At 45.6% G+C, this 24,593-nt stretch overlaps 1 protein-coding gene across 1 annotated transcript in view; it reads left to right on the forward strand.

The window, feature by feature from the left end:
- PLCH2 (phospholipase C eta 2) overlaps positions 1–24,593 on the forward strand; it is a 308,782-nt gene that overhangs the window by 240,284 nt on the left and 43,905 nt on the right. The window contains exons 11-12 of the mRNA XM_083452318.1: positions 3,975–4,082; positions 10,832–10,990. Of these exons, the coding sequence (XP_083308444.1) occupies positions 3,975–4,082; positions 10,832–10,990 (267 nt within the window). The remainder of the gene's footprint in view (positions 1–3,974; positions 4,083–10,831; positions 10,991–24,593) is intronic.

The raw sequence follows: 24,593 nt of genomic DNA on the forward strand, positions 1-24,593 counted from the left end.
AGAAAGCTTCCCTTGTTGGCCAGCCAGCATCACCAATAGTTGGGGTGATGGGAATTGTAGTCCAAAACATTCCTGGTTTGGGGAACACTAGTCTACTGTAACTAGGACTCAACTGGAATCTTCTCAACAAGAGCACCAGTTTGGCCTTCCCATAAATCTCAGCTGATTCTCCACCCACTTTGCACCAAAGCTCTTAGATATAATGATAAGTCTCATAGTCTCTTCAGGCTTACTATAGTAAATTTACAAGCTAAATTAAATTATAGTATCTGGGCAAGAGCTTGCAAATGAAGATGGCATTCAGTGTTAACCAAAGGTACTGGGGCTTTTTGGGGGGGGGTGTATGACATCCTTGGGTGGTGCTGTGGGTTAAACCACAGAGCCTAGGACTTCCTGATCAGAAGGTTGGCGGTTCAAATCCCCACAACAGGGTGAGCTCCCGTTGCTCGGTCCCTGCTCCTGCCAACCTAGCAGTTTGAAAGCACCACAAAGTGCAAGTAGATAAATACTTCCGGCGGGAAGGTAAACTGTGTTTCTGTGCGCTGCTCTTGTTCACCAGAAGCGACTTAGTCATGCTGGCCACATGACCCGGAAGCTGTATGCTGGCTCCCTCGGCCAGTAAAGCGAGATGAGCGCCGCAACCCCAGAGTCAGCCACGACTGGACCTAATGGTCAGGGGTTCCTTTACCTTTATATGACATCCTAATAAGAAAGAGGTTGTTTAAAATTTTAGTTAGGGCTGCAGCCAGGTTGCTGACAAGGATGTCCCATAGCACCTCCATTGAGAGAGCTGCTGTAGCTAACGCTATGCTGTTGGGTGCAGTTCAAGGGTTTTGCTTTTAGCATTTAAAACCCTAAGCAACTTAAGTTGAGGTTACCTATGGGATCACCTCACCCCATATCTGTGTGTCTAGCAATTGTTTTCCTGAGCATACCACATGCCCCAGAGGTGCACTTAGCCTGTACTTGAAAGTGGGCTTTTAAGTCTCGTAGCTCCAGCCCTCTGGAATCAACTACAAGCTGAAATTTGGTGCCCAGCATCCTGATGTTTAGGCAATCACTGATCCCCACCACCCCATTTTGTGACCCAGTCATTTGTGAAATATTAATTGTGCATTCCTAGGAATTGTTTATAGTATGTAGGATTTTTTTTTCCCATTCTTTTGGGGGAGGTTGTAATATTTCTATTTCATCTCCTTGTACACCACGTTGGCTGTGAAGCCGTTTATAAATTTGTAAAACAAATAACCCATCACAAATGCCAAAGACATTTTTAGATGCAGAGCAGAAGCAAAACAAAAGATCTCTAAACTATCAAACACTATATGCTTTGCAACTCTGTGGGAGGGCTGTTTGAGACGGATATGAGCTGTGATGTTACCTGAAAGAAGCTAGCCCTGAAATAGAAGGCTGTGGCCTTTAAGGTATGAAACGAAGTACAGACGTAGGTCTTTTTCACATCTACTCTGCTGCCAACACAAGTTCTTATGTCATGACTCCTCCCTGCAAAATAAAATCTTGGGAACTGTACCTTAGCAGAGCCTTGGTTTGGAGAGTGTGGGTACGCACATGGAATTCATATTGTTGCCCCAAGATACATGCATAAGAGGCTAATAAGCCCTCTGACATTCTGAGCACATAGTGACACTGTCATGCTAACAGAGGAAAATTTCTCTTTTTTATATAGCCTTAACTATGCCCTGTTAGTCATGGTTATCTATTTTTTTCCAAAGTAAAAAATATATATGGAGCATTCGAATCAAAATACTTGACAAACCTGAATATTTCACAGCAATTTTGGGCAAAACCTTTTTTTAACAGGCACTCAACCATAAAATCAGCTGCTGACAGACATTATAGAAGCTCCTCCCATTGAACATTCCCACCCCCATATAAAAAAATTCGGCCAGCAACAGAGGGTCAGCGTTGCTGGTTACAGCCCTGGAGTCTTAAAAAAAAAAAAAAAAGCATTGGCCCCAAACCTGATGGAGCTGTTTGTTTGCCATTTGTTGGGCTTTATCCACAGGTGGCGCTGTGGGTTAAACCACAGAGTCTAGGGCTTGCTAATTAGAAGGTCAGCGGTTTGAATCCCTGCGACAGGGTGAGCTCCTGTTGCTCGGTCCCTGCTCCTGCCAACCTAGCGGTTCGAAAGCACGTCAAAGTGCAAGTAGATAAATAGGTACCGCTCTGGCGGGAAGGTAAATGGTGTTTCTGTGCACTCTGGCTTCCGTCACGGTGTTCCATTGTGCCAGAAGTGATTTAGTCATGCTGGCCCCATGACCCAGAAAGCTGTCTGTGAACAAAGGCTGCCCCCCTCGGCCTGAAAGCGAGATGAGCACCACAACCCCATAGTAACCTTTGACTGGACTTAACCATCCAGGGGTCCTTTACCTTTACCTTCCTGGGAATGGATTTTCATCATAAGGACATAAGAAGAGGCTGCTGGATCAGGCCAATGGCCCATCTAGTGCAGCATCTGTCCCTATAGTGGCCAGTCAGGTGCCTATAGAAAGCCGGCAAGTAGGAGCTGAGTGCATCAGCACTCTCCCTTCTTGTGATTCCCAGGCACGGATATACTCAGAGGCTTGCTGCCTATGGCAGTGGAGGCAGAACACAGCCACTTTGGCTGGTAGAGACAGGACTATGGGACATGTGGCCCATCAGATATTGCTGGACTGAAATGTGTGTGTCATCTCAGTCCACTGACCATGCTGGTTGGGGCTGGTTGGGAGGTGGAGCCTCAAGGTCATCAAGATTCTGCACCTGTGCCCTCTACACTCCCTGTATGTACCACACAGAGCTTGACATTCTTCAGTTAACTTTCACCAAGCGTTTTCATCCAGTCTGCTCCTGGCGGTGGCCATTTATAGACTATTGAATTTTCAAGTGCGAGAGATCAATGGCAGCTCTCTTGAAGAAATTCTCCCATCTTTGAAGCGATTCATTTAGATGGAGCTTCTGATAAGTACCTGCGATGATTCTTCACTCATAATGGATAACCCAGCACCTCAGGCCGTTCAGCCCTTTTTTAAAGGATTTGGTGGCTGTGAAGATTATCAGTCAATAAATATATATTACCCTGCCTGCTTTGGACTCCTCCATTTTGAGGCATTGGTATCAGAGCAACCTGGGCCTTGGCCGAAGTTTTGGCTCTTCAAAATGACACAAACATTATTAGAAGATGTTGCTTTTTTGGTGCCCAAATGGAGCAGCTATTAATTATGTCTTTAAGCAGAGGTTTGACAACCATATGTCAGGAGTGCTCTGATGGTGTTTCCTGCTTGGCAGGGGGTTGGACTCGATGGCCCTTGTGGTCTCTTCCAACTCTATGATTCTATGATTCTATGTTCTGCCCAAACAGTGGCATGCTTACTTGACAGGGTTGTGGTAAAGATGAAATAAGGGAGATGGACTTATCTGAGTGTACTACCCTGAGCTCCTTAAAAAAGGTAAAGGTACCCCTGACCAACAGATCCAGTCGTGACCGACTCTAGGGTTGTGCGCTCATCTCGCTCAAGAGGCCGGGAGCTGGCGCTTGTCCGAAGACAGCTTCCGGGTCACGTGGCCAGCGTGACTAAGGCGCAGCTGGCGCCAGCACCAGCGCAGCACACGGAACGCCGTTTACCTTCCCGCTGGAGAGCGGTCCCTATTTATCTACTTGCACTTTGATGTGCTTTCGAACTGCTAGGTGGGCAGGAGCTGGGACTGAGCAACGGGAGCTCACCCCGTCGCGGGGATTCAAACCGCTGACCTTTCGATCAGCAAGTCCTAGGCTCAGCGTCCCTTACCCTGAGCTCCTTAAATGGACCCTGAGCTCCTTAAATGGAATAAAAATGCAAGAAATGAATCTGTGCATGTATCTTTCTGTGATTTTTTTTTTTTAATGCTCACTTGGCTAAGAGGCCATCAATACAGTGCTTTGTATTGATTCTTATTTCTAGTTTGTGCAGCTTAATTATGCTTTTGCCTCCCAGGGGAAGAAACTTCCAGCTAACATTAGCGAAGATGTAGAGGAAGGAGAAGTGTCTGATGAGGACAGCGCCGATGAGATGGAAGATGACTGTAAACTGATGAATGGAGACGTAAGTATTACAATGCAGAAGGGGGCCCTTAATGCAAAAGTTGGTGCAGAGTGGAGTTGGGACTGATCTAGTGAATAACATTTACCAGTGTTGAAGCTGAGTAAAGGTGTTTCTGCAGGAATTGGGGTGGGGTGCTTTGTTAGCTGTGAAGAACACCCCACCCTTTTATGGTGGGGTGATCTTCACCCCCTAAAATCAGAGAACTGGAGAGTTGGAAGGGACCTTGAGGGTCATCTAGTCCAACCCCCTGAAATGTAGGGAAACTATTGCTCAAACCCATGACACTGGGATCAAAAATCTCATGCTCTACCGACTGAGCTATCCACAGGGATAAATGGCATGCCCTACTAAAACACACCACACATCTTACCCCACAAGAACCCTCTTCACAGACACACCACTCCAGACTTAAACACACACACACACACACACGCACACACAACCGCCTCGCCCTTCTGAAGATTTGCTAGGATGAAAGTGGTGTTCTCATGGTGATCCAGGGCTGTAGATCATGGTGAAAGAGATTTACTATGGCAATATATCCCTGTGAACCACATGCCACGTGCTTAGCCAGTCAAACACTCAAGCCACTAGGCCATACTACCTGCCCACTTTGCACTGTGCCACTGCTGTGCTCCTATCCAAAGTAAAGAGGCAATGTGGTGTAGTGGTTTGATCATGGGCCTGGTAAAACATATGGCATGTGCTTGACGGGAATACACTGCCGCAGGCGAGGTTTTTTTCTAGAGCAGAAAAGAGCCTGCATGTGTTTAGGTGTTATGATCTTAGCAGGAGGATCTAGCAATACAGTAAGCCTCTGATGCTTCAAAAAGCAGTACAGAACCATTACAATTGTGGGGAATCTTTGACGGTCCCAGGCTCCCCATCTTCCCCATATAGCAGGCATAGGCAAACTCAGCCCTCCAGATGTTTTGGGACTACAACTCCCACCATCCCTAGCTAACAGGACCAGTGGTCAGGGATGATGGGAGTTGTAGTCCCAAAACATTTGGAGTTTGCCTATGCTTACCGTATAGATTTGGGCCTGAAAGACCAAGGAGAAAAGTGTGGGGAGGAGCATGGAGGTTAAGTTGTGAGCCAGCAGAATTGGTGGTGCTCCCCAGCTTCCATTGCTGGTAACTGGGCAGGCCTGTTAAGCTTCCAATTTCCCTGTTTTGTGGAGCTAGAGCTAATAGGAGATTCTGATCTTAAACAGGCAGGTATTTGGTGTTTTGTTTTGTTTTGTTTTTAAAAAATCATCATCGAGTACCATTTTTTGAAGCAGGCGGCATTGGAGAAAATGATGGGGTTTTGGTAGTACTTTTACTCTTGGTTTTTTTCTTTCAGATTTGCTATCTCTTATCTTCACCTTCTTATTGCTACATTCCTCTTGTTTTTACCTTTATCCATTCAGCAGATTAACAAAGAAAGGCATTTCCTGGACTGCTAAAGGTTGCAGGTTAAGGACTGCCTGTTTGAATGTTTTCATTTTTCAGAAGAAAAACAATAGTCGCCACAGATATTTTAAAAAGGGTTCCATTCTACTGTCTCCTTGACATGCTGTTTTTCCTATGTGGTGGATTTCTTCGGGGGTTTTTTTGTGGGGTGCTATTCAAAGGTGCAGTGATAACAGTCCAGGAAAAGTTTTGCCTCTTGGTGCTCCTGAGTGTTTCCTTGGAGGACAAACTTTTTAGACCTGTGCTGTACTGGTGGGGGCTTCTCTTAGACCTTGTCAACCCAGCTATCAGTTCTTTTGTGATGTCTGATGTTCCCTCTGATGACTTTTTGTCTCCTTTTCTTTCCTGACCCATTGCACCCTTTCAAAGTGGAAGGTATGGTAAAAGCAGATTGTCAGTCATAGAGTTATAGCCTGCTTAGCTTTGAAGCAGTGTAGAAAATTGCTGCGTTACCAAACCACAGTTGTGCTGAAATGGGGGTGGGGTGGGTGAGAGGGATACTGGGTGGTGGTGTTGTGATCCTATCGCACTGGAACATTAAAATGCTCAGCAAAACTATGAAACTCAAATTGTGCTAAATCCAAACAAAACACGCACCTGTTCATGATCAGAGACCGGTTAAAACTCAGGCCATCGTTCTGTCTTACACAGGTGCACTTTGTTTAAATATTATTTATTCCAACCATTAATATACTGCTTAATAACAATGGTTGCTAAGTGGTGTACAAGCGGCTTTATAACAATGATAATAAAAATCAGTTTAAACTATAATATCAGAATTCAGTTTAAAATGCCTGGTGGGATCAAAAGAAACATTTTCAATAGATGCCAGATGTTTGCCAGGGAAGGGGTTGTTGTCTGACCTATAGTGGAAGGAAGTTCCATTAAACTGGGGCCACAAAGTTGGATAAATGGCTGCTGATGGATACGAGCCACACATCTGAGCAACGGGCTCACATCCTGTGCGAACTGATAACTGTTCTTGGCAGTACAAAGTGCTTGCAGGAGGCGTTCCAAGTCATACAAATCTGGAAGAAAGAAGCCTGGCCATAAACATGATCAGGACCATGAACGCTGGAAGGTTCAAGATGGATGAAAGGAAGTCCTTCTTCATGCAGTGCATAGTTAAATGCTGGGAGTCGCACAGACTAGGAAGCAGCAATAGCCACCAACTTTTGGATGGCTTTAAAAGAGGACTGGACAAATTCATGGAGGGTAGAGGCTGCAACCTGTGATCCAGCAGGGTATTCCTATGTTTTTATGGTTTATGTGGAAGGGTGGGCATAGCCAGGCCAAGTACTTCAGCACCAGGGCAAGGGACCTGTGGCCATCTAAATGTGGTTGGGCTAGAATCCCCATGATTCTTGACTATTGGCCATGCTGGGCTCGTAAGAGCTGCAGTCTAGCAACATCTGGAGAAGCACAGCTTCTCCACCCTTGGCTTAAACTTCCAGTTGCGGACTGGAAACTGGTGACGCAAGAGCCTCCAAGACGGACCTGCTCCTACCCTTGGAGACTTCTGGAGAGCTTCCCAACTGCTTAGCATCAGGACCTCCTCCTTCTGGACAGCTCCCTTTCCCTGTCTTGCAAGGCTGCAACTGTGTGAGGAACCCACTCCCAGGTTGCTCACTAGGCTAAAAATGCCAGCATGAGGTTCAAGCCCTAGAAGCAACGGGAGTAGAAAGTAATTTTGTCTGTTTTCTCAATAGCTTGCGCAAACACTATAGAAAATCAATACTTAACCCAATTGAATCTGTTGCCGTTTGCCTGCTGCGAATCTTCCTGGGCTTCACTCAAGCACCAGCCTTTAGCGAGGAGAGGAGATGAAATTTCATTTTCCTTTCTCCCCTTCCCACCCCCCACAGAAAAAGAAAAGAAAAAGTCTTGGAGGAAAGTTGGGAAGATGAAACTAAGAGAGGAGAAAGCTTCATTCCTTCTGAAGGGGCCCGTCTGTATTGTATTAATGTTTCCTTTTGATTTTGTTTAAATTATATTTTTTTAAAAAGCTGGAGCAGGGACCTTCACTTTGTGTTGCATCTTTGTCTTCATTAGCTTTCAATTTGTTTCATCTGCTTTAAAAGGAGAAAAAAAACAAACAAGCCAAAACTTTCTGCAAGCAACATCTGGGTTTCCAGATGCGTTTGACAGGCCCTGCTCTTGAACGGCACTTTGAAAGCACGGAAACTGACAGCTGGTATTTTGATACCATTAATCCCCATTCGGTGGCTAATTAAGAAAGCATAGGCTGTGTTCTTCTGAAGGTGCAAGTTGCTTGGAAGTTAGAGCCAACAGGTAGGAAAGATGCACACACATTCCTACTGTGCATCATGTGCCATTTAACCCTCTTCCAAGGAAGCCGAAAACCAGGCAGTTTTATGAGGTTGTTTTCTATCCTGCACAACTTCCAGTGTAGTAGAATATCGACATTGGGTAAAATGAATGATACAGTTTATGGTATATTTTTTCTAGCCAAAGTCAATTCACAGGATGTTTCAGGATTGTAAAATGTCCGAAAACAAAGCCATGTGTGTAGTATAAGGAGAAGGGCACTCAAATTCCTTGCCTGGGTTGATTTGGGCTCAAAACACCACATCAGACTCTCTATTTTACCCCAGTAAGTTAACATTGCCTGTTTTTCTTCGTTGTTTCTTTTTAAGCATATACTCCATTTGGAAGATTCACTTGGTTTTCTTGGCATTTTTGTGTGTGGGGTATTATTATTATTATTATTATTATTATTATTATTATTATTATTATTAGCAGAGTGAAAACTGTGCCTGAAATTTGGGGGCCTGGCTCACTGCTGGGCAGATATCAGTAAAGTAAGAGAATGACATTGTAGGTCTATTTCTGAATGAATTCTGCAGTGAAAAGTGATCCCAGGATGGCTTCCAACCCTGTTTTCATGGGGAAAGTTTTAATGCATAATCTACAAAGAAGCTCCAGAAATAGACCAGAATATATAACAGTACTATGCTTTTAGAAGATACTTTTTTTCTGAGAGCTCAAAGCATTCCCCATATGATTCTGTCTCTCACTCTCTCTTTGTGGACAAAAATACAAGTTTCTAGTTATTACATGTGGGACCGGCTGCAAGAAAGTTGCTGTGTGGAGTGTCCCTGTTTGATATTGCGGCCAGCTGGCTCTGCCCATATCCAGGACACTCCATTCTGTTCCCCCGCTTGGTATCCCATTCTCCTTCCCAGCAGACATTCATCATTCTGTGACCACAGAGCATGCACAGTTTTTATTGGCTGTTCCACCCCCCCAAATTTCTGTACTTTTGGAAAGTTTGGGGCTCCTCCAAGCATACTGAGCATCCCTTTTGTTTCTCAATAACCCTGTTTGGGCTACACAGCCAGCATATCTCATAATTTGAGTTTGCTCTTAATACATCTAAGTGGAGTCTGTTTGCTTCAGATCCCACTTACATGTACTAAGAGAAAACTCAAATGTTGATGTGGAGTGCTGCTGTTCATTGAGCCACCCATGTCTTTTTAAAGATCCCATTCCATTCCCCTTCCCCATTTTCACCAACCCATTTCTCAACATCATCTGACAACTGAACAACCTCATTTCTCACTGGACTGGGTTTGTTTTATAGTGGGGGAAGGGTGCTTATGTACATGTGTGTTCTCTTACATTATTTTTCTAAAGATTTTTGGTACTACTTCAAACCTCAAGGGTTCCCACAAGCCTTCTAATACCTCCTCCTCATAAATGGATAGAGCTGTTGTCTTTGTGTAAGGATCCTCAAGGTGGTGGTTAATATATTGGATGAGACATACTTGGGCCACTTTCCTGTCTAAAACAAATATTGTGCATGTGGAGTGTTTTGATCGCTCTGGAGATGCTATCTAAATACAGTGGTACCTCGGGTTAAGAACTTAATTTGTTCTGGAAGTCTGTTCTTAACCTGAAACTGTTCTTAACCTGAGGTACCACTTTAGCTAATCGGGCCTCCCGCTGCCGCCGTGCCACCGCCACACGATTTCTGTTCCCATCCTGAAGCAAAGATCTTAACCCGAGGTACTATTTCTGGGTTAGCGGAGTCTGTAACCTGAAGCGTCTGTAACCCGAGGTACTACTGTAATAAGAATAGCTGTGGTGCTCTGCATTGGATCTGAATCGCCAGCTCCATAATACCAATGGAGGACTAAGGATACCCTGTGCTGGTCAATGAATGCAAAGATTCTTAGATGATTGACAGGGACTTGGTGCTGAATTTCTGATTTGCCTCGCAACTAACTGTATATTAAAATGGTTTAAAAAATAGAGTCTGCAAATATGCTTTTTAGTGAGGAAGCCCCATTGAAGTAGGACTTACTTCTGGGTAAGCATACATGGGATTGCATTTTAAAGGGGTGGGGAACCCTAAGCCTTTCACTGTGTATATGTTCAGCATATTGCTCTTTTACACTGAATTATGACCTACCTACCATTGACTTATGATAGGTTCCACATCAAGTACCCTTGGCCACCTCTATCTCAATCACAATTTTTCTCTCTATGGGTCCAGCTACCTTTAATGGCTAGTATTTGGCTCCCTTGCAAGTGATTTAAGCCTTGGAAAAACTGCACAACGATGAGTCTGCTAAGGTTTCCTTCTGTTCCGGGAAGAACGCTAGTGGCTTGGTAACAAAGCATGTCTCGTCAAAGTTGTTCTTGTTGCTAACAGTAGATTCCTCCCTCCACCTTTTTTTTTTAGTTCCTTTTCAGTTTTGCAAAGTATTCTTAAAAATATGTGCTTTTCGCTTTTCCTTTCAACAACATCACTCTGTTTGATCACAGACAACACATTCGAGGCACTTTTCCACCAAAGGAATTTGTCTTGTTGAGGGCACTTCAGAATACCTCTCCTGGGTATCAAGAAGAATTCTATCATTCTAGCAAAGAAGAATAGAATGATAACTTTGCTGCCCAGTGTAGAAATCATGGGGCTATATCCATCCTGCAGACTCAAACTGAGTTACCAGTCATTCCCTGGGAAGGAGGGATGGGGATCTCATACAGAGGGTGCTCAGCACCTTCAACCAAACACTATTTCCCAGGATTCCTTGGGGGAAGCAATGATTGTGTAAAACCAGCATCTGTTTGTAGTGCGGATATGTCCCATGAGACTACCAATCCAGTCTTGGCATGTAGTTTATTTTGAGCAAATGTAGAGCTTGTCGTAGTCTGTTTCCTTTTCATTTAACGTTTCTGTAATGTTTTAGTAGGCTTTGGGCTAGAATCCAAGTGTCCAGCTCTCCTGTGTGTCTTAACCCCCAGCCTCCCCTTTCTTACCTGCAGGCCTCGACCAATCGGAAGCGAGTGGAGAACATTGCAAAGAAGAAGCTGGACTCTCTGATTAAGGAATCCAAAATCCGCGACTGCGAAGACCCAAATAATTTCACAGTGACCACCATGACGCCCTCTGGGAAACTTGGCAACAAGCATGATTTCAAGAAGGTAAAGAAATTGTGCTCTTGGGTTTGTTTGTTGCCTCATCTACTTTGCCACAAAAGATAGGGGAGAATCACATTCAGGACCATTTTAGTTGTTTTACATTGCAAACACATTTGCAATGGCTATTTCCCTGAGGAACAAAAAACAAACAATCAAACAAACACATGAACAGACACCTTTAATCCCCCTTGTTTGCAGATTCAAAGGCCCTGTTAGGCTGAGGTCTCCATCTCCTTATATAGCAAGTATATTCCATATATACTTTATATGCTTCCTGAAGAAAATGCAATAAGTATGGGGCATAATTCCAGTACCCTTAAAGCTCTCAAAAGATCAACCTCTAATGTTACATCTGTTGTGTTGTAGCTCCATTGTGGGCCCATGTTTATAATACTGTGTGCAAATCTGGTCTCTCCGTCTCAAAAGTAAATATAATAATATCCAGAGAAACCGAAACAAAGGTCAACAGAACCTTCCTTAGGCAAGGCTGAAAAATTTTGGGAATGGCATGCATTTGGAAATAATTTTTTCTGCAGCTGTATAGACACCATATGTCTTTTAAACATAAGGTAAAGGTAAAGGGACCCCTGACCATTAGGTCCAGTCGTGACCGACTCTGGGGTTGCGGCGCTCATCTCGCTTTATTGGCCGAAGGAGCCGGCGTACAGCTTCCGGGTCATGTGGCCAGCATGACTAAGCCACTTCTGGCAAACCAGAGCAGCGCACAGAAACGCCGTTTACCTTCCCGCCAGAGCAGTACCTATTTATCTACTTGCTCTTTGATGTGCTTTTGAACTGCTAGGTTGGCAGGAGCAGGGACCGAGCAATGGGAGCTCACCCCGTCGCAGGGATTTGAACCGTCGACCTTCTGATCAGCAAGCCCTAGGCTCTGTGGTTTAACCCACAGCGCCACCTGCGTCCCGTTTTAAGCATAAAACATCCCTAAAGAATTCTAGGAATTGTAGTTTAAAGGTGCTGGGAATTGTAGCAAACACTCTCTCTCTCTGAGAGTGAGAGTGAGAGAGAGTGAGAGAGGTGCTTTAAATGTATGGTGCTATGCAGCCTTAGTCCCTTGAGCCCAATACATATCAAAACCCTTCAGAGTTAAGGAACAATACGTAAAGGAGATGCGTTTTGCCACAAGTCTTTCCTCCTGCTCAGGGGCGGAGGAAGGGGGGTGCAGTGGGGGCGGGCTGCCCTGGGTGTCACCACTGAGTGGAGTGACAAAATGCCGGGTGGCACTCACTGCGGGGCCTGCAGCATGCCTGAGCCACGCATCTCTCCTGGGAGTGATGCGGTGGCTTGGGCACCCGCAGGCTCCGTGCTGCCCCAAACGGTCCGCCCGCTGCCTCCCCCTCAGCTGTAGGGCGGCTGAGTGGCAGGAGGTAGGCAGACTCCTCAGAAGCCCTGCGGAGCATCCTGCCCTGTCTCGCCCCGCCCCATGGATGGCTGGCCCTGCCCCTGGGCAGCTGGCCCCGCCCCTGGGCGCAGGGCACGTCCGCTGCCCCAGGCACGCAATTGGCTTGCTCTGCCACTGCTCCTGCTCCCACTTCTCTTTTCATCCTTCAGTCTCCCATCAACAATGTGAGGGGGTGGGGGACACCCATGACAGGTCCTAGACACTACCGGATACGAGCCCTGATCTCCTAGGAACCCTGGGAAATTAGAGAATGCGGGAAGTGATTTAATCCCGGAGTCGGACCCAGCCAGCCAGGCTGTCTGACCTCTGCTTCTGATGAATGTAGGTGGAATAGCTGAGGTTGTAAACAGTTATTTAAGGGGAGGAACCAAATCACTTGTGGTCCTTGTTGGGCTGATGGATAGGTTGGTCGTCTTGCTACCCTGCCTTTCCCCTTGACAAAGCCACCTGCAATCAGTACTCTCCTGGGAGAACTGTACCATCTGCTTTTTTAAAAAAACAAACCTGCATTCAGTAGTGCTCTGCTTTCAGAGAGCAAGGGAATTATTACTCCTCTTATTAGCCCTTTTGCTGCCTCTCTGCCAAGGTACTCTGGGCCATTTTTCTGCACCGCTCCACTAATGCCAACATAAATGCCGTTGTGTTGCCTCAGCAGGGCTGGCTCTTCCCATTAGCGTGAGTTGTTCTATTAGCAGTGTTAGTTGTGCTTGGATAAATCTGACTGTATTTTTAGAGTAGCAGCATCCTTTTGTTTGTAAACACAAACACCCACACAATTCTCTGCCGCCTTTTAAATAGCAGCTGAAGTCTGAGAAATCCATCTATTTTGGGATAGGTCTCTTTTTTGTGTCATTATTTGGTATTTCTATTCCTGGGTAGTTTTCTTTCTTTCTTTCTTTCTTTCTTTCTTTCTTTCTTTCTTTCTCAGCTTTGGCATGTTTAAATGTTCTCTTTGTTCTTTGGCTATTCTTGCCGGATAATTTCCTACTAAGGGGCCAACAGGTATTAAGGATTCTGCCTGTGGAGAACAGGATCTGCCATGGGGAAGGAACAGGAGTGGGGTTTTGGGGGCTGGGGGGGGGGAGGCTTAGGGATGGATGAATCTGTCAACTTCAGTTTCTCATGTTTTCCAATCTTAAATTCCGTTCTTCACATTTCTACAGCAATTTGTTGTTGTTTTAAAAACCCTCAGGAAAAAATTGCCAGCATTTTAGTGAGAATTTATCCCAGAGTAAACATGTTTGTATGCAGTTTTGATTCATATAAACATTTGTACAAGCATTTTTCTCCAATATAATGCATGTTCGGACATTCACTCAGGCATGCATTTTATGCATACATGCATTAGCTGCGATTCCTGCATTGCAGGGGGTTGGACTAGATGGCCCTTTGGGTCCCTTCCAACAATTTTATGATTCTCTGATCTGTGTACACATTGTGTGCTTGGGGAACTGCACCTACAAAATTTGGAGAACTGAGAATTTTGAAGGATGGCTGTGTTTCCATTTGCATGCTGATTCAAAAAGTGTGAACTGGATGGTTTCTCATTCAAATGCAAGCCGAGTTGAACTTCTTGCTTCAGCCTCCTGTAACTCTATCCCCCTCCTGCAAAAAAAAAAAAAAAAAAAAAAGACAAAAGAGATGATACTTTCATCCAAAGGAAGTGGTGTCTGAAAAAGAAGTCAATTGATCATTCACATTACATGCTGGCTGTTCAAAGTTCTCTAGGGACCTTTAGCTGGAAGTGTCTGGGCTAAATCCTTTGGACTGAGACTGTACGCTCTGAGGTAGGGTTGCTGGATTGCAACCTGGAGACCTGCCCCATAAATGCCTCAGGAGGCGAGACACCGCCTGTCCCCATCTCCCCTAGTATGTCACAAGTGGGACTGCCGTGTGCCGCATCAAGTGCAAATACAGAATCATGTGGAAGCAAGCTGCCTAGTGGCTGATCCCTAATAACACAGTTAATCCTGACTGATCACCGCTCTGGCTTTTTCCTCCGCGAGGACAATTGAGCTTGAGCACTAATGGGGCAGTCATTGGCTTCTCTGTTAATCATGACAAATATTTATTGTCTGCCCAGATTGCCCATCCCTTTGTATATGTTTGCATGTGCCTGCTCTCATACCACCAGTTGCGCGAAGGACACTGATGCAAAGAGAACTGGTGTTCTGTTGTTGTTGCTCTTCTTTTTTTATCCCCACTGTGCTAAACTATTTAATATCTGTTTGTTTCCGAGACAGCAACTGCTGCTGGCTTGATCAGAAGCTGTTGAGTGTGTTTGCCTGGGGGTAGGAGAGGGAAATGGGGAGAGCATTTCAAAGAGGCCACCATTATTAGCAATTTATGGCTGCCATCTACGCCTCGGGATTTTTTCTAAAATGAAAAGCAGATGCAACTGGGTTCCAAGAAGCCAAGTTCAGGGAGGAGGGCCATAGCTGGGTGGAAGAGGATCTGCTTTGCATACAAAAGACACCAGGTTCAGTCTGTACCATCTCCAGGTGCTGTCACCCATCAACTTAAGCAATACTGAGCTAGATGCACCAGCGGTCTGATTCTGCGGAAGGCAACTTCCTATGTGTGCGAGAGAGTTCGCTGGCAAGGCTTTTGTGCCTTCTGAATCAAACCTGAGGAAGCATCGTGAGGAAGCAGCTGCCAGTAATGCTGGGGTAGTGAAGTCGGTAGAGCATCAGACCCTTCATCTCAAGGTCACGGGTTCAAGCCCCAGTGTTGGGCAAAACATTCATGTCTTGCAGCCGGTTGAACTAGAAGACCCTGGTGGTTCCTTCCAAGTCTACAATTCTATGATTTTTCCTTGGGAGGAGAGCAGTCCCCAACAGATACAACACTTGGGCCCTGATTATTATTTTTTTTTGGGGGGGGGGTGCCTTGGTGCTAATCCTTCCTCTGATTCTATTGAGGTCAAATGTCCACCATAGTCTATCCGGCTAGGACCGGATGTAGGGCCAGGTTAGATGCTTGCACAGGAGTGGTGCGTGGTGTGAGCAGATGCTCTGGCTAATTGGGCTAAGTCCCTTCTGCCTTTTGTGCTGTTTCTCTCCTCTTCCTTTTGCTTCTAAGCTCACCTTTCATTCAGAGGGCATTTCTGGCTCTCTGCTCATGAATGAAAGGAGAAGGGGGATGAATTGCTGCCTCCCGTGTCTCAATCGGGATCTGCCTGTGAAAACAACATGTTTAATCTGATCTCAGATGATGTTGTTTTCTTGGTCCGTAGCTCCTGCAGGGGAAATGAAGAGCGATTTTTCATACACACCACCGCTGTTCTCTGTTTTGGTTAACACTTAACTCTGGGCTGACCTTCTGATAATCTGCCCTTTAATTATCAGAAGGGCTTAAAAAACAAACAACGGTGAAATTGGCATGCAGTGAGAACGGAGCTCATAGCTTTTTATTATAGGCTGCCAGTGTATTTTTGTTAAGGTATCTGCATTTGCAACAGATATATCACATAAGTAGGACGGCTTTTTCTAAGACAACACAGGAACATTGGAAACGGCCTTATACTGAGCCAGACTCTTGATCCACCTAGCTCAGTATTGTCTACACTGACTGGCAGCTGCTCTCCAGGATTTCACTCAAGAGTCCTTCTCAGACCCAACCAGAGATACTGGAGATTGAACCTTCTGCATGCAAAGCAGATGCTCTCTCTCTCTGAGCTTTAGTCCTTCCCCAGCTGCATTATGAGCTTGCAGCTGAGGTGAGGATTTGAATCAGGGACTCACTGTCTTTGCCATCATGATCAAGAGGTGAACCACAATTTCTATAAAGACCCCTCCGAGAATTTCTGACATTTTTCTTTTTCTCACTCTATAGAAAATGAAAACCACTTTGCAGAATTATCTTTGTATGTTCTCAAATGTCATTTTTGTTATAGTGACTCCCACCCTCAAATACCTAGAAAGGATATTGTGGAGAATGCAAAGCAGTGACCTGGCTACCAAGCCAGTTTGCCGCAGTAGCAGCAAATAAGAGGGGTGGGGGAGAGGGAGAGAGAGAGAGAGAGAGAGAGAGAGAGAGAGAAGAAATAGGAAGAGCGTGAGCTTCGCCCCTCAGAAATAGTTGGAGAATTTCTCCCCCACCCTGAGAAATCCAGTGAAATGCTCCCCTCCCCATGTCCATGCCCGCAAACAAGGTGGATAATTTTGAGAGGGCTTTTTGAACACAAGGTGAGCCAGACCCAATATTTCTTTCTCTGCAAAGCAATCCGCAGCAGCAGAAAAGTGCAGTGATCCTCCCAAATCCAAAAGGTAGGCTAGGCTAGGGTTACCAGATGTCCCCGTTTCCCGGGACAGTCCCCAGATTTGTGAATAAGTCCCCGGACAAATTCCATCCCCGGAATATCCCTGGATTTCATCTAATGTCCCCAGGAAATGCAGCAGCGGCAGTCTCTCAGCAGCCCGGAGCAGTTGGCTCTGGCTGGCTTCAGGAACTCCCCATATGATGGCGGTGCAGGGGCTCTAAGATGCAGCTTCCAGGCTGCCTCCACCTTCCCTGACCCCAGCAAATAAGCTATGAAGGGAGGCTTCATGCTGCCTTTCAGAGCAGCCTCCCAACTCCTACTTGCATGCAAGCAGGAGCGGGGTGGGGATCTCTCAGCTGTGAAGGGAGGCTTCATGCTGCTTATCAGAGCTTGGCTGCCAGCAAGAGGGGGCAGGGATTTCTCAGTTAGGCAAAGGGAAGCCTCCCTTCCCAGCTGAGGGATCCCTGCCCCCTCCTGCTTGCACGCAAGTAGGAATGGGATTGGGGCAGTTCCGATGGGAAGGAAGGCATTGCGCTGCCTGAGAGATCCCTGCCCCCTCCTGCTTGCACACAAGTAGGAATTGGGATGGGGCTACTCCGAAAGGCAGTTAATTAATTAAAGTCTCCCTGGATTCATTGGAAAAAACCTGGTAACCTTAGGCTATGCAACCACCATGGCATCTCCCAGGTATGCCATACTACAGTTCCCATTATCCCTGACCATTAGCAATAGTGGCTGAGGTTTATGGGAGCTGGAGTCAAACAACATCTGCAAGGTACCATGTTGGCTACCCTTGCCCTGAGGGGGACTGTAGGGGGCCCAGTACATTTTTTCATTGTGTTTGTTTCTACACAGCCAGAACGGATGCTGAATCTATGCATGAGATCATTTGGATGGCTTAGAGGGTTAGAAAAAATCATAGAAGAGAAGGCTATGTTCCACTTTCACTGTCAAGAGGCAGTGTGCCCATGAATGCCAGTTGCTGGAAATGGTACAGGGGGGAGGGAGTGAAGTTGCACTCAAATCCTGCTTGCTTGCTGGGTTTCCCATGTGCATCTGGTTGGCCACTGTGAAAACAGGATGCTGGACTAGACGGGTCTCCTTCCAGCGACTCCTGCAGCCAAGCTGGTGCCAAACAGATTGTTCTGCTTTCCTTTTGACCACTGAGGCTGCGAGGCAGGTCTTGTCGTCTGGGCATCCCAGGACCTCCATACACACTGCCCAGGCTTGCATCCCAGAGAGCTCACTTTGGTGCGGCTAACGCTGCAGAAACAATGTGGGAGGCAGCAGTTATGAGTTACCTGTCTCTGCAGCCACAGCAGGTGCTGTGATTCTCCAGCGGTTTGACTTCACCCTGGATGCAAACTCTGTTGTCTCTCGAGACAGGCAGGTGCCAGCAGCAGCAACAACAACAACAACAACAAAGACACCGTCCTTCTCCTCCCTTCCTCCCCCCAAGCAAACTGGATGTCGACAGACAGCCCTGAATTCCTTAGCACTTGAAGAAGGGACAGTGCGTTCCCCTTTGCCAACAGAACCACTTCACTCGCATTCCTGGATGCAGTTCTCCCTGTTGTGATGTTCCACTGGTAGAACATCAGCCCATTCTTGCACATGCTTACATCTTGCTGTCATTCTACCACTTGAGAAACAAAAGGATGTGTGTGTGTGTGTGTGTGTGTGTGTGTGTGTGAATCAGGCTTTGTTCATTCATTACTTTCGCTTCGGTGCTCAAATTTAAGCCCCGGAATGTCACAGTGGATTACAGCTTCTGAATATTCTCTGCTGCTGCTCCCTTGATGGCCAGCCTACATTCCATATGCCTCTTGAGTTGAGTTGTATAACTCTCTGACGTCTCGGAGGCCTGCACAGGAGGGAGAGAAACATCCAGGCATATCCAAGTCCTTGCTTTTAATCTCTGCACCTGAGCGGCAAAGCATAAAGATCACCTGCCATTTGCTTGGATGTTAGTTAATAAGCTGTTGAGATGAGGTCTGGAGCCTTCCTGAGTCTGTTAAGAAGCTAATTCTGGATGAAAGGTGGGGGCTGGAGGAGATTGCTTCTAATCCCACAATCAAAATCCTTATAGGCTTGTTAAGATATGAGTTTACCAACAGCTGTTGCCTCGAGAGATCTTGAAAGGCTTGTCTACGTTCAGACACTCAGGTAGGGAAGGGGGATAGATTAGATTGATTTCACATTTAAAGGTGAGCCTCTATGATCTGCGCTTTCCGAAACAATACGAGAACAAAAACACAGCCACCCCAGTACAGTACAGTTATCTGGCCCTGCAATATGTTCAGAAATGCATATACTGGGGTAAAGTGTCCATACAAATGTGATTTGTATGCATTGCGTTAAGGGGAAAAGATCTTGCAGAAATGTTTATATACTGGGCAAAATTGCACACAGAAAAATGCATATTAGGAGAAATTTGCACTAAAATGCCGATGAATTTCCCTGAGTATTTTTAAAAATTGCACACTGAGGTGGTAATGCAAAGAACTGAAGATCAGAGAAATGAGAAACGGGGGGGGGGGGGGACCAAAAATGGGCAGACTCATCCATTCCCCCCCTCAGGCAGTTACTGGGGGGCTCCAGCATTACTGGTCTGGACCCCAACTTATGCCTCCCCTTTCATCAGTTTTCTGTACGCCAGTCAGTGGCCGGCAGGTAGTTCTAGAGGGAGCTGCTATTTGCATTTCCCACAATGCCTTGGAGCAGTGCAATACCTGGGGAATTGTGGGAAATTAAAACAGCAGCTTCCAGATGCCCAGCCCACATTAGGATGCTATTGTTTGCAAGAAGCCCCACTAGGCCTCCTCTATCAGACGGGAGGCATGACTTTTATCACCCCTGGTGTGGATTAGGACTGGAGGACAGAGAGGTGATATGATAGCCATCTTCAAATATCGAAAGGGCTGCCAAAGGGAAGATGGCTCCAGCTTGTTTTCTGCTACTCAAGAGAGTAAGACCCGAACCAATGGATTCAAATGACAAGAAAGGAGATTCTGGTTAAGCATTAGGAAGAACTTTATGATGGTAAAAGCTGTTTGACAGTGGAACTGGCTCCCTTAGAAGGTGGTGGACTCCCCTTCAATAGAGATTTTAAAGCAGAAGTTGGATGGGCGTCTGTCAGGGATGCTTCAGTGTTGATTTCTGCATTGCAAAGGGGTTGGACTAGATGTCCCTTGGGGTTCCTTCCAACTTCACAGTGCTATGATTATAAGTCATTTAAGAAGGAAGGGAGGGAGGAAAGTGAAAGAAAGAAAAATGTATCTCCAATCTACTTCTTTAGGTAAGTGACAGGTTCAACGAAACCTCAGCCATAGCCCCATATCGATTTTGGGCCATTTCCAGTTGTCCAGTCATTTCAACCAGACACCTGGAATGGACTCGGAAGAAGCTCCAGTCCCTGAAACTGGCAAACATAATCTGTTCTCTCTACCCCTCCCACACTTGAGTTTTCACTCTCAGCTCTAAATTTCATGTATGAAGCATTGCAAATTGAACGGCACGGACAAACGCCATGCTTTTCAGCGGATTCACTTCACTCAATTCACCTGCAAGGCGTCATGTTCTAAGTAATCGAGTGACGACAAATCAAATGCAGTTTGTGCTTGTGTGAACAAACCGCTCTGGGAGAGCCCAGCAGTCTTGATGGATTTATTTCACAGAGAGCGAGAGAGAGAGAGAAAGGGTGAAGGATTGGCTGCCTTTGTCACTGGGGCTCAGCTGTCTGTGTGATAGAGTGCTGCCCTCTAGAGGAGTTATGATTCACGGGCCCCAAAGACTCTCATTCATTTAATTCTGCGTGGGGTTTTTTTGTATCAGTAGAGCTGATTCACAGCACTTGTTCATTTTTAATTTTTTTAAAAAATGTATTGAAGTCAACATGAGTCTACTCCTTCTGTATCCCAGTTCCCAGCCAGGTTGGCACCATGGGACCCATGACATTCAGTGACATGTTACATGAACATGTTATTGTGAACAAGTCCTGTTCAGTGTGTGTGTTTGTGTGTGTGTGTGTGTGTGAGTGTGTGTGTGTGTGTGAGAGAGAGAGAGAGAGAATAATATATTCGACTACCTATTATAATTGCCTTTAGTTCATGTTTTAACATATTTATTTTGAAACAATGTACAATTCATATTTGGCATAGTGATACCCAAGTATTTAACCCCGCCCCCGCCCCCAATTTGAAGCCCTGTTTTCTCCAGCAAAACCATCTGGTTTTCTGTTGTCATATCCTTTGTTAAAATTTTCATTTTCTGGTGGTTCATCTTAAAACCTGCTAATGTACCAAAGTCATTTAGTTTGTCCGTAAGAGTTCCTGCTCCCTGCAATGGGCCTTCCAGAGTTAACATTGTCGTCAGCATATGCTCTTAGTTTCTTTTTTAATCTTTATTCCCACAATCCTCTCATCTTGCCTAGTACCTCTAAGCAACACTTCTAGGACCAGAATGAAAAGTAGCAGGGATAATGGACATCCTTGCCTTGTTCCATTCTGCAAATCCAGTTGGCGGAAGATAGCTCTCAGACCTCTTTTTCCACCACCCCAGCTTGCGTACACTCCCATTATTCTCAGATTCCCCTGTAGCTGATGGGAGGGCGTTACATAGGGCAAGTGTCACTACCAAGAAGGCCCTCTGCCTGGTTCCCTGTAACTTTGCAGTGAGGGAACCGCCAGAAGGCCCTCGGCGCTGGACCTCAGTGTCCGGGCAGAACGATGGGGGTGGAGACATTCCTTCAGATATACTGGACCGAGGCCTTTTAGGGCTTTAAAGGCCAGCACCTTAGCCTTCCCAGCCCTAGTCTGCTCATGACACCAGGGATTGAGAGGCTTATATGAGCAACTTTTTGCAAACAAAACTAGAACCCCAAGATTCTAGGTTGAAATAGTGGCTCAGGTGCAAACTGATGGGTAAAGTAGAACAAAGAAAGCTGCCATTTACCAGGTCAGGCCATTGGTCCATCCAACTAAGTATTGCCTACGCTGGTGGACAGCTGCTCTCCTCCATGGTTTCAGTTTGGGAACACTCCCAGCCTTACCAGAAGATGTTGGGGACAGAAGCTGAAGTCTTCCGCCTGAAGTGTTAAGAAACCTGCCATTGTGTCATGCGCAGAAGCAGTTGTCTACCACACACCAGGATCTACATTAGAGTTGCAAAAGAACTGCCTCTCTTAACACTACAACTGGCCAGCAGAGTTCCACACAGACTTGGTGAAAGGGAGCCAGGTCATATTCACCTTTTGCATCCAAGGAATGCCGGGAGACAAATGTTTAGCAGAAAACTAATTTGGTTGCAGTGCAAAACGGCTTGTCAGGTTGCCAAAGGCTGTTCTACCGACTTATGCACAGCACCGCACTGGCACTCAGTATTCCAACCCCCTCCCAAAACATGCCCTTAATTTGCTGCCTTGAATTTACATGAGAAATTTCCTCTCCGTGATGAAAATTGTCCCCTTCCTATGAATCAACTAAAGCTCTGGTTGCTTAGTCTATCAATTATAACGATGGAAACTTGCTGTCCTTTTAAAGCAGGGCTACGAAAGCTGGTCCTCCAGGTGATGCTTTTGCTCCCATCAGTTTCAGCCAGCGGGGCTGATGCTCAAGGATGATGGTGGCCTTTGCAGTCCAGCAAACATCTGGAGGGTCACTGGTTCCCTATTCCTGTTTTAGAGTGCCCCCTCTGCCCAATCACATGAACTTAATTGATGCAAATCTTCTGAAAGATTTCCTAGGGATATTGTGTGCTGTTTTTAAATGGCCTGGGCTCCCAAGCAACTGGGTGTAAGGTTGCAAGTTGGGGTACCGGTGTGTAGTAGCTAGATCAGAGACCCAATAAAGCTGGCACATCTCATTAGTTGGACCCAAAGCGTTGGTGTTTAAATTAGTGTTTAAGCTCTCTTTCCCCCTGCAGAAAGAGAGAGGTGGAATCTCTTAGGGTCATGGGCCACATTCAAGCGAAGAGGATACCTTCTCCCTTGCCTTGGAAAGCGTAGTTGTTAGAGTGTCTGGCTAGGATTGGGGAGTCCCAGGTCCCAATCTCCACTCAGACATGATACTTAGGACAGTCACTGTTTCTCTGCCTGACTAGGATAAGAATAGGGGAGGAGAGAGACTATGTATGCTGCCCTGGACTTCTTGGAGGGAAAGGTGAGAAATAAATGTCATAAATAAATAACTGGCCTCCAGTTAATTTCCACTCTGAGAGACAGGGAGGGATGAGTAGCTATTCTGGCCCTGAAGGCTAAAGCATATGGGCTACCCATTCTTAAGAGGGTGGCTATTTGCATAGCAGATTTCTTCTTTTTTCTTTTTAAGTTACGCTGTGTAGTCCTTGTGTGTAGGCTTTCCTTCAGCTAGGCCTCCTAGGAATGGGCCCTGCCTGCTCCCTGGGTCAATCTGAAGCAGGCTTGCCAGTATTATTCCCTGACCTGATTCTTGGTGGCAATTGTTAACAAGGCAGAACAGCTGAGTAATGCCTCATCTCGTACTGATTTCCTCTTAGCTCTTTTCATTGTTTATGAAGATGCAGGAACACATTTCTTCCCACTGATGTCCATTTAGGGTAGAGCTCTTTCTCTCTCTGTATCTTCAATAATGATGTTTTGATTAGCACCAGGTTGTTTATCTCCCTCCCCATTTTAATGGCACCCATTCCATCCAGGGGATAATCTGTCACCTGAAATGAATAATGCAGCGTGGCAAGCTTTAGAAATGGAAATAGGGAGGGCTGAGAACGCAGTCTTTAGTAGCTGACTTTGTTGGATTTTTATTAGCTTTCTTTCCAAATTGTTTATTAATGATTCTGGCTTCCATAGCCGAATGCGCACAGTTAATGAGGAGGCCAGGTGAGTGAGATTTCTGAGAGGCGCGGAGCTTCCATTGGTTGCTGGCATGAGGCGACTAAAGCATAAAAGGCACACAGGTGATTTCTGCCTCCCTTACACAGTGCCAGCGATCTTGTTTTCCATAATAAAATGAAGTACTTTTTAATAACCAGGAGGTTTCATATGAAAATATCTCTCCTTTTTAAATTCCACACCCCCTGTCCCCTGGACTCGCGTATATGTAAATTTCATAATGTGTTGTTTCTAAAGATGTACTAAGCCTGCCACACTCAGAACAGCTCAACTCATAAGTGCTCCTGCTCTCTTTCCCAGAGCTTTTAACCAGCCGCCGGGGGCTTCAGGAAAGCTGTTGTATGCAAAATGCATTGCAGAGGTTTTGCTGACATACATTTAAAACAGGACTTACGGGAACCTGTGGCCCTCTGGAAACTTTTGCTGGACTCCAACTCCCATCACCACCAGCAGCAAACATAGCCAAATAGTTGGGGACTGAAGGAACTGTAGTCCAGAAATTTCTGGAACGTCATGGGTTCCTCGTGAATTCCTATTTCTTGGCAGATCACAACAAAACTGTTACAAGCAAGGATCTTTGCATTAGCAACTCAAAAAAACCCACCAGAGTTTTCTACAGATGTCAGCAAAGACAACAGTATTTAGACTCTGTTGTTAATCTCGGTTTGTACTGATCATTATTAGTGATTTATATATTATTAGCGATGTTATTAGGGTTAACATTTGTCTCTGCTTCTTTTGTGCTTGTCCTAGCAAGTATCCAGATTTGCTACTGATTTGTGCTTGTACCAATTTCTGGTGTTTGCTAGGCGCTGTAGCTTTTGCCCAATTGATGCCATACAGGGTTGTTGTGAGGATAAAAAGCTGGTATAAACTGCCCTGAGCTTCATAAAGGAAAGGCAGAATAAAAAAGCATTCTACTTTTTTTTTCAAAAAAAGAAAAATATATATTAAAAGATGACTAGGGAGGTATTCTTTCTGTAGGAGACATACTACCTAATGAAATGGCACTTTTGTACTCGGGTGCCAGGAAGCATCGGAAAGTCCGAAATGCTGT

The sequence above is a fragment of the Podarcis tiliguerta genome (genome assembly GCF_965153285.1).
Source record: "Podarcis tiliguerta genome assembly, chromosome: 8".
NCBI lineage: Eukaryota > Metazoa > Chordata > Lepidosauria > Squamata > Lacertidae > Podarcis > Podarcis tiliguerta.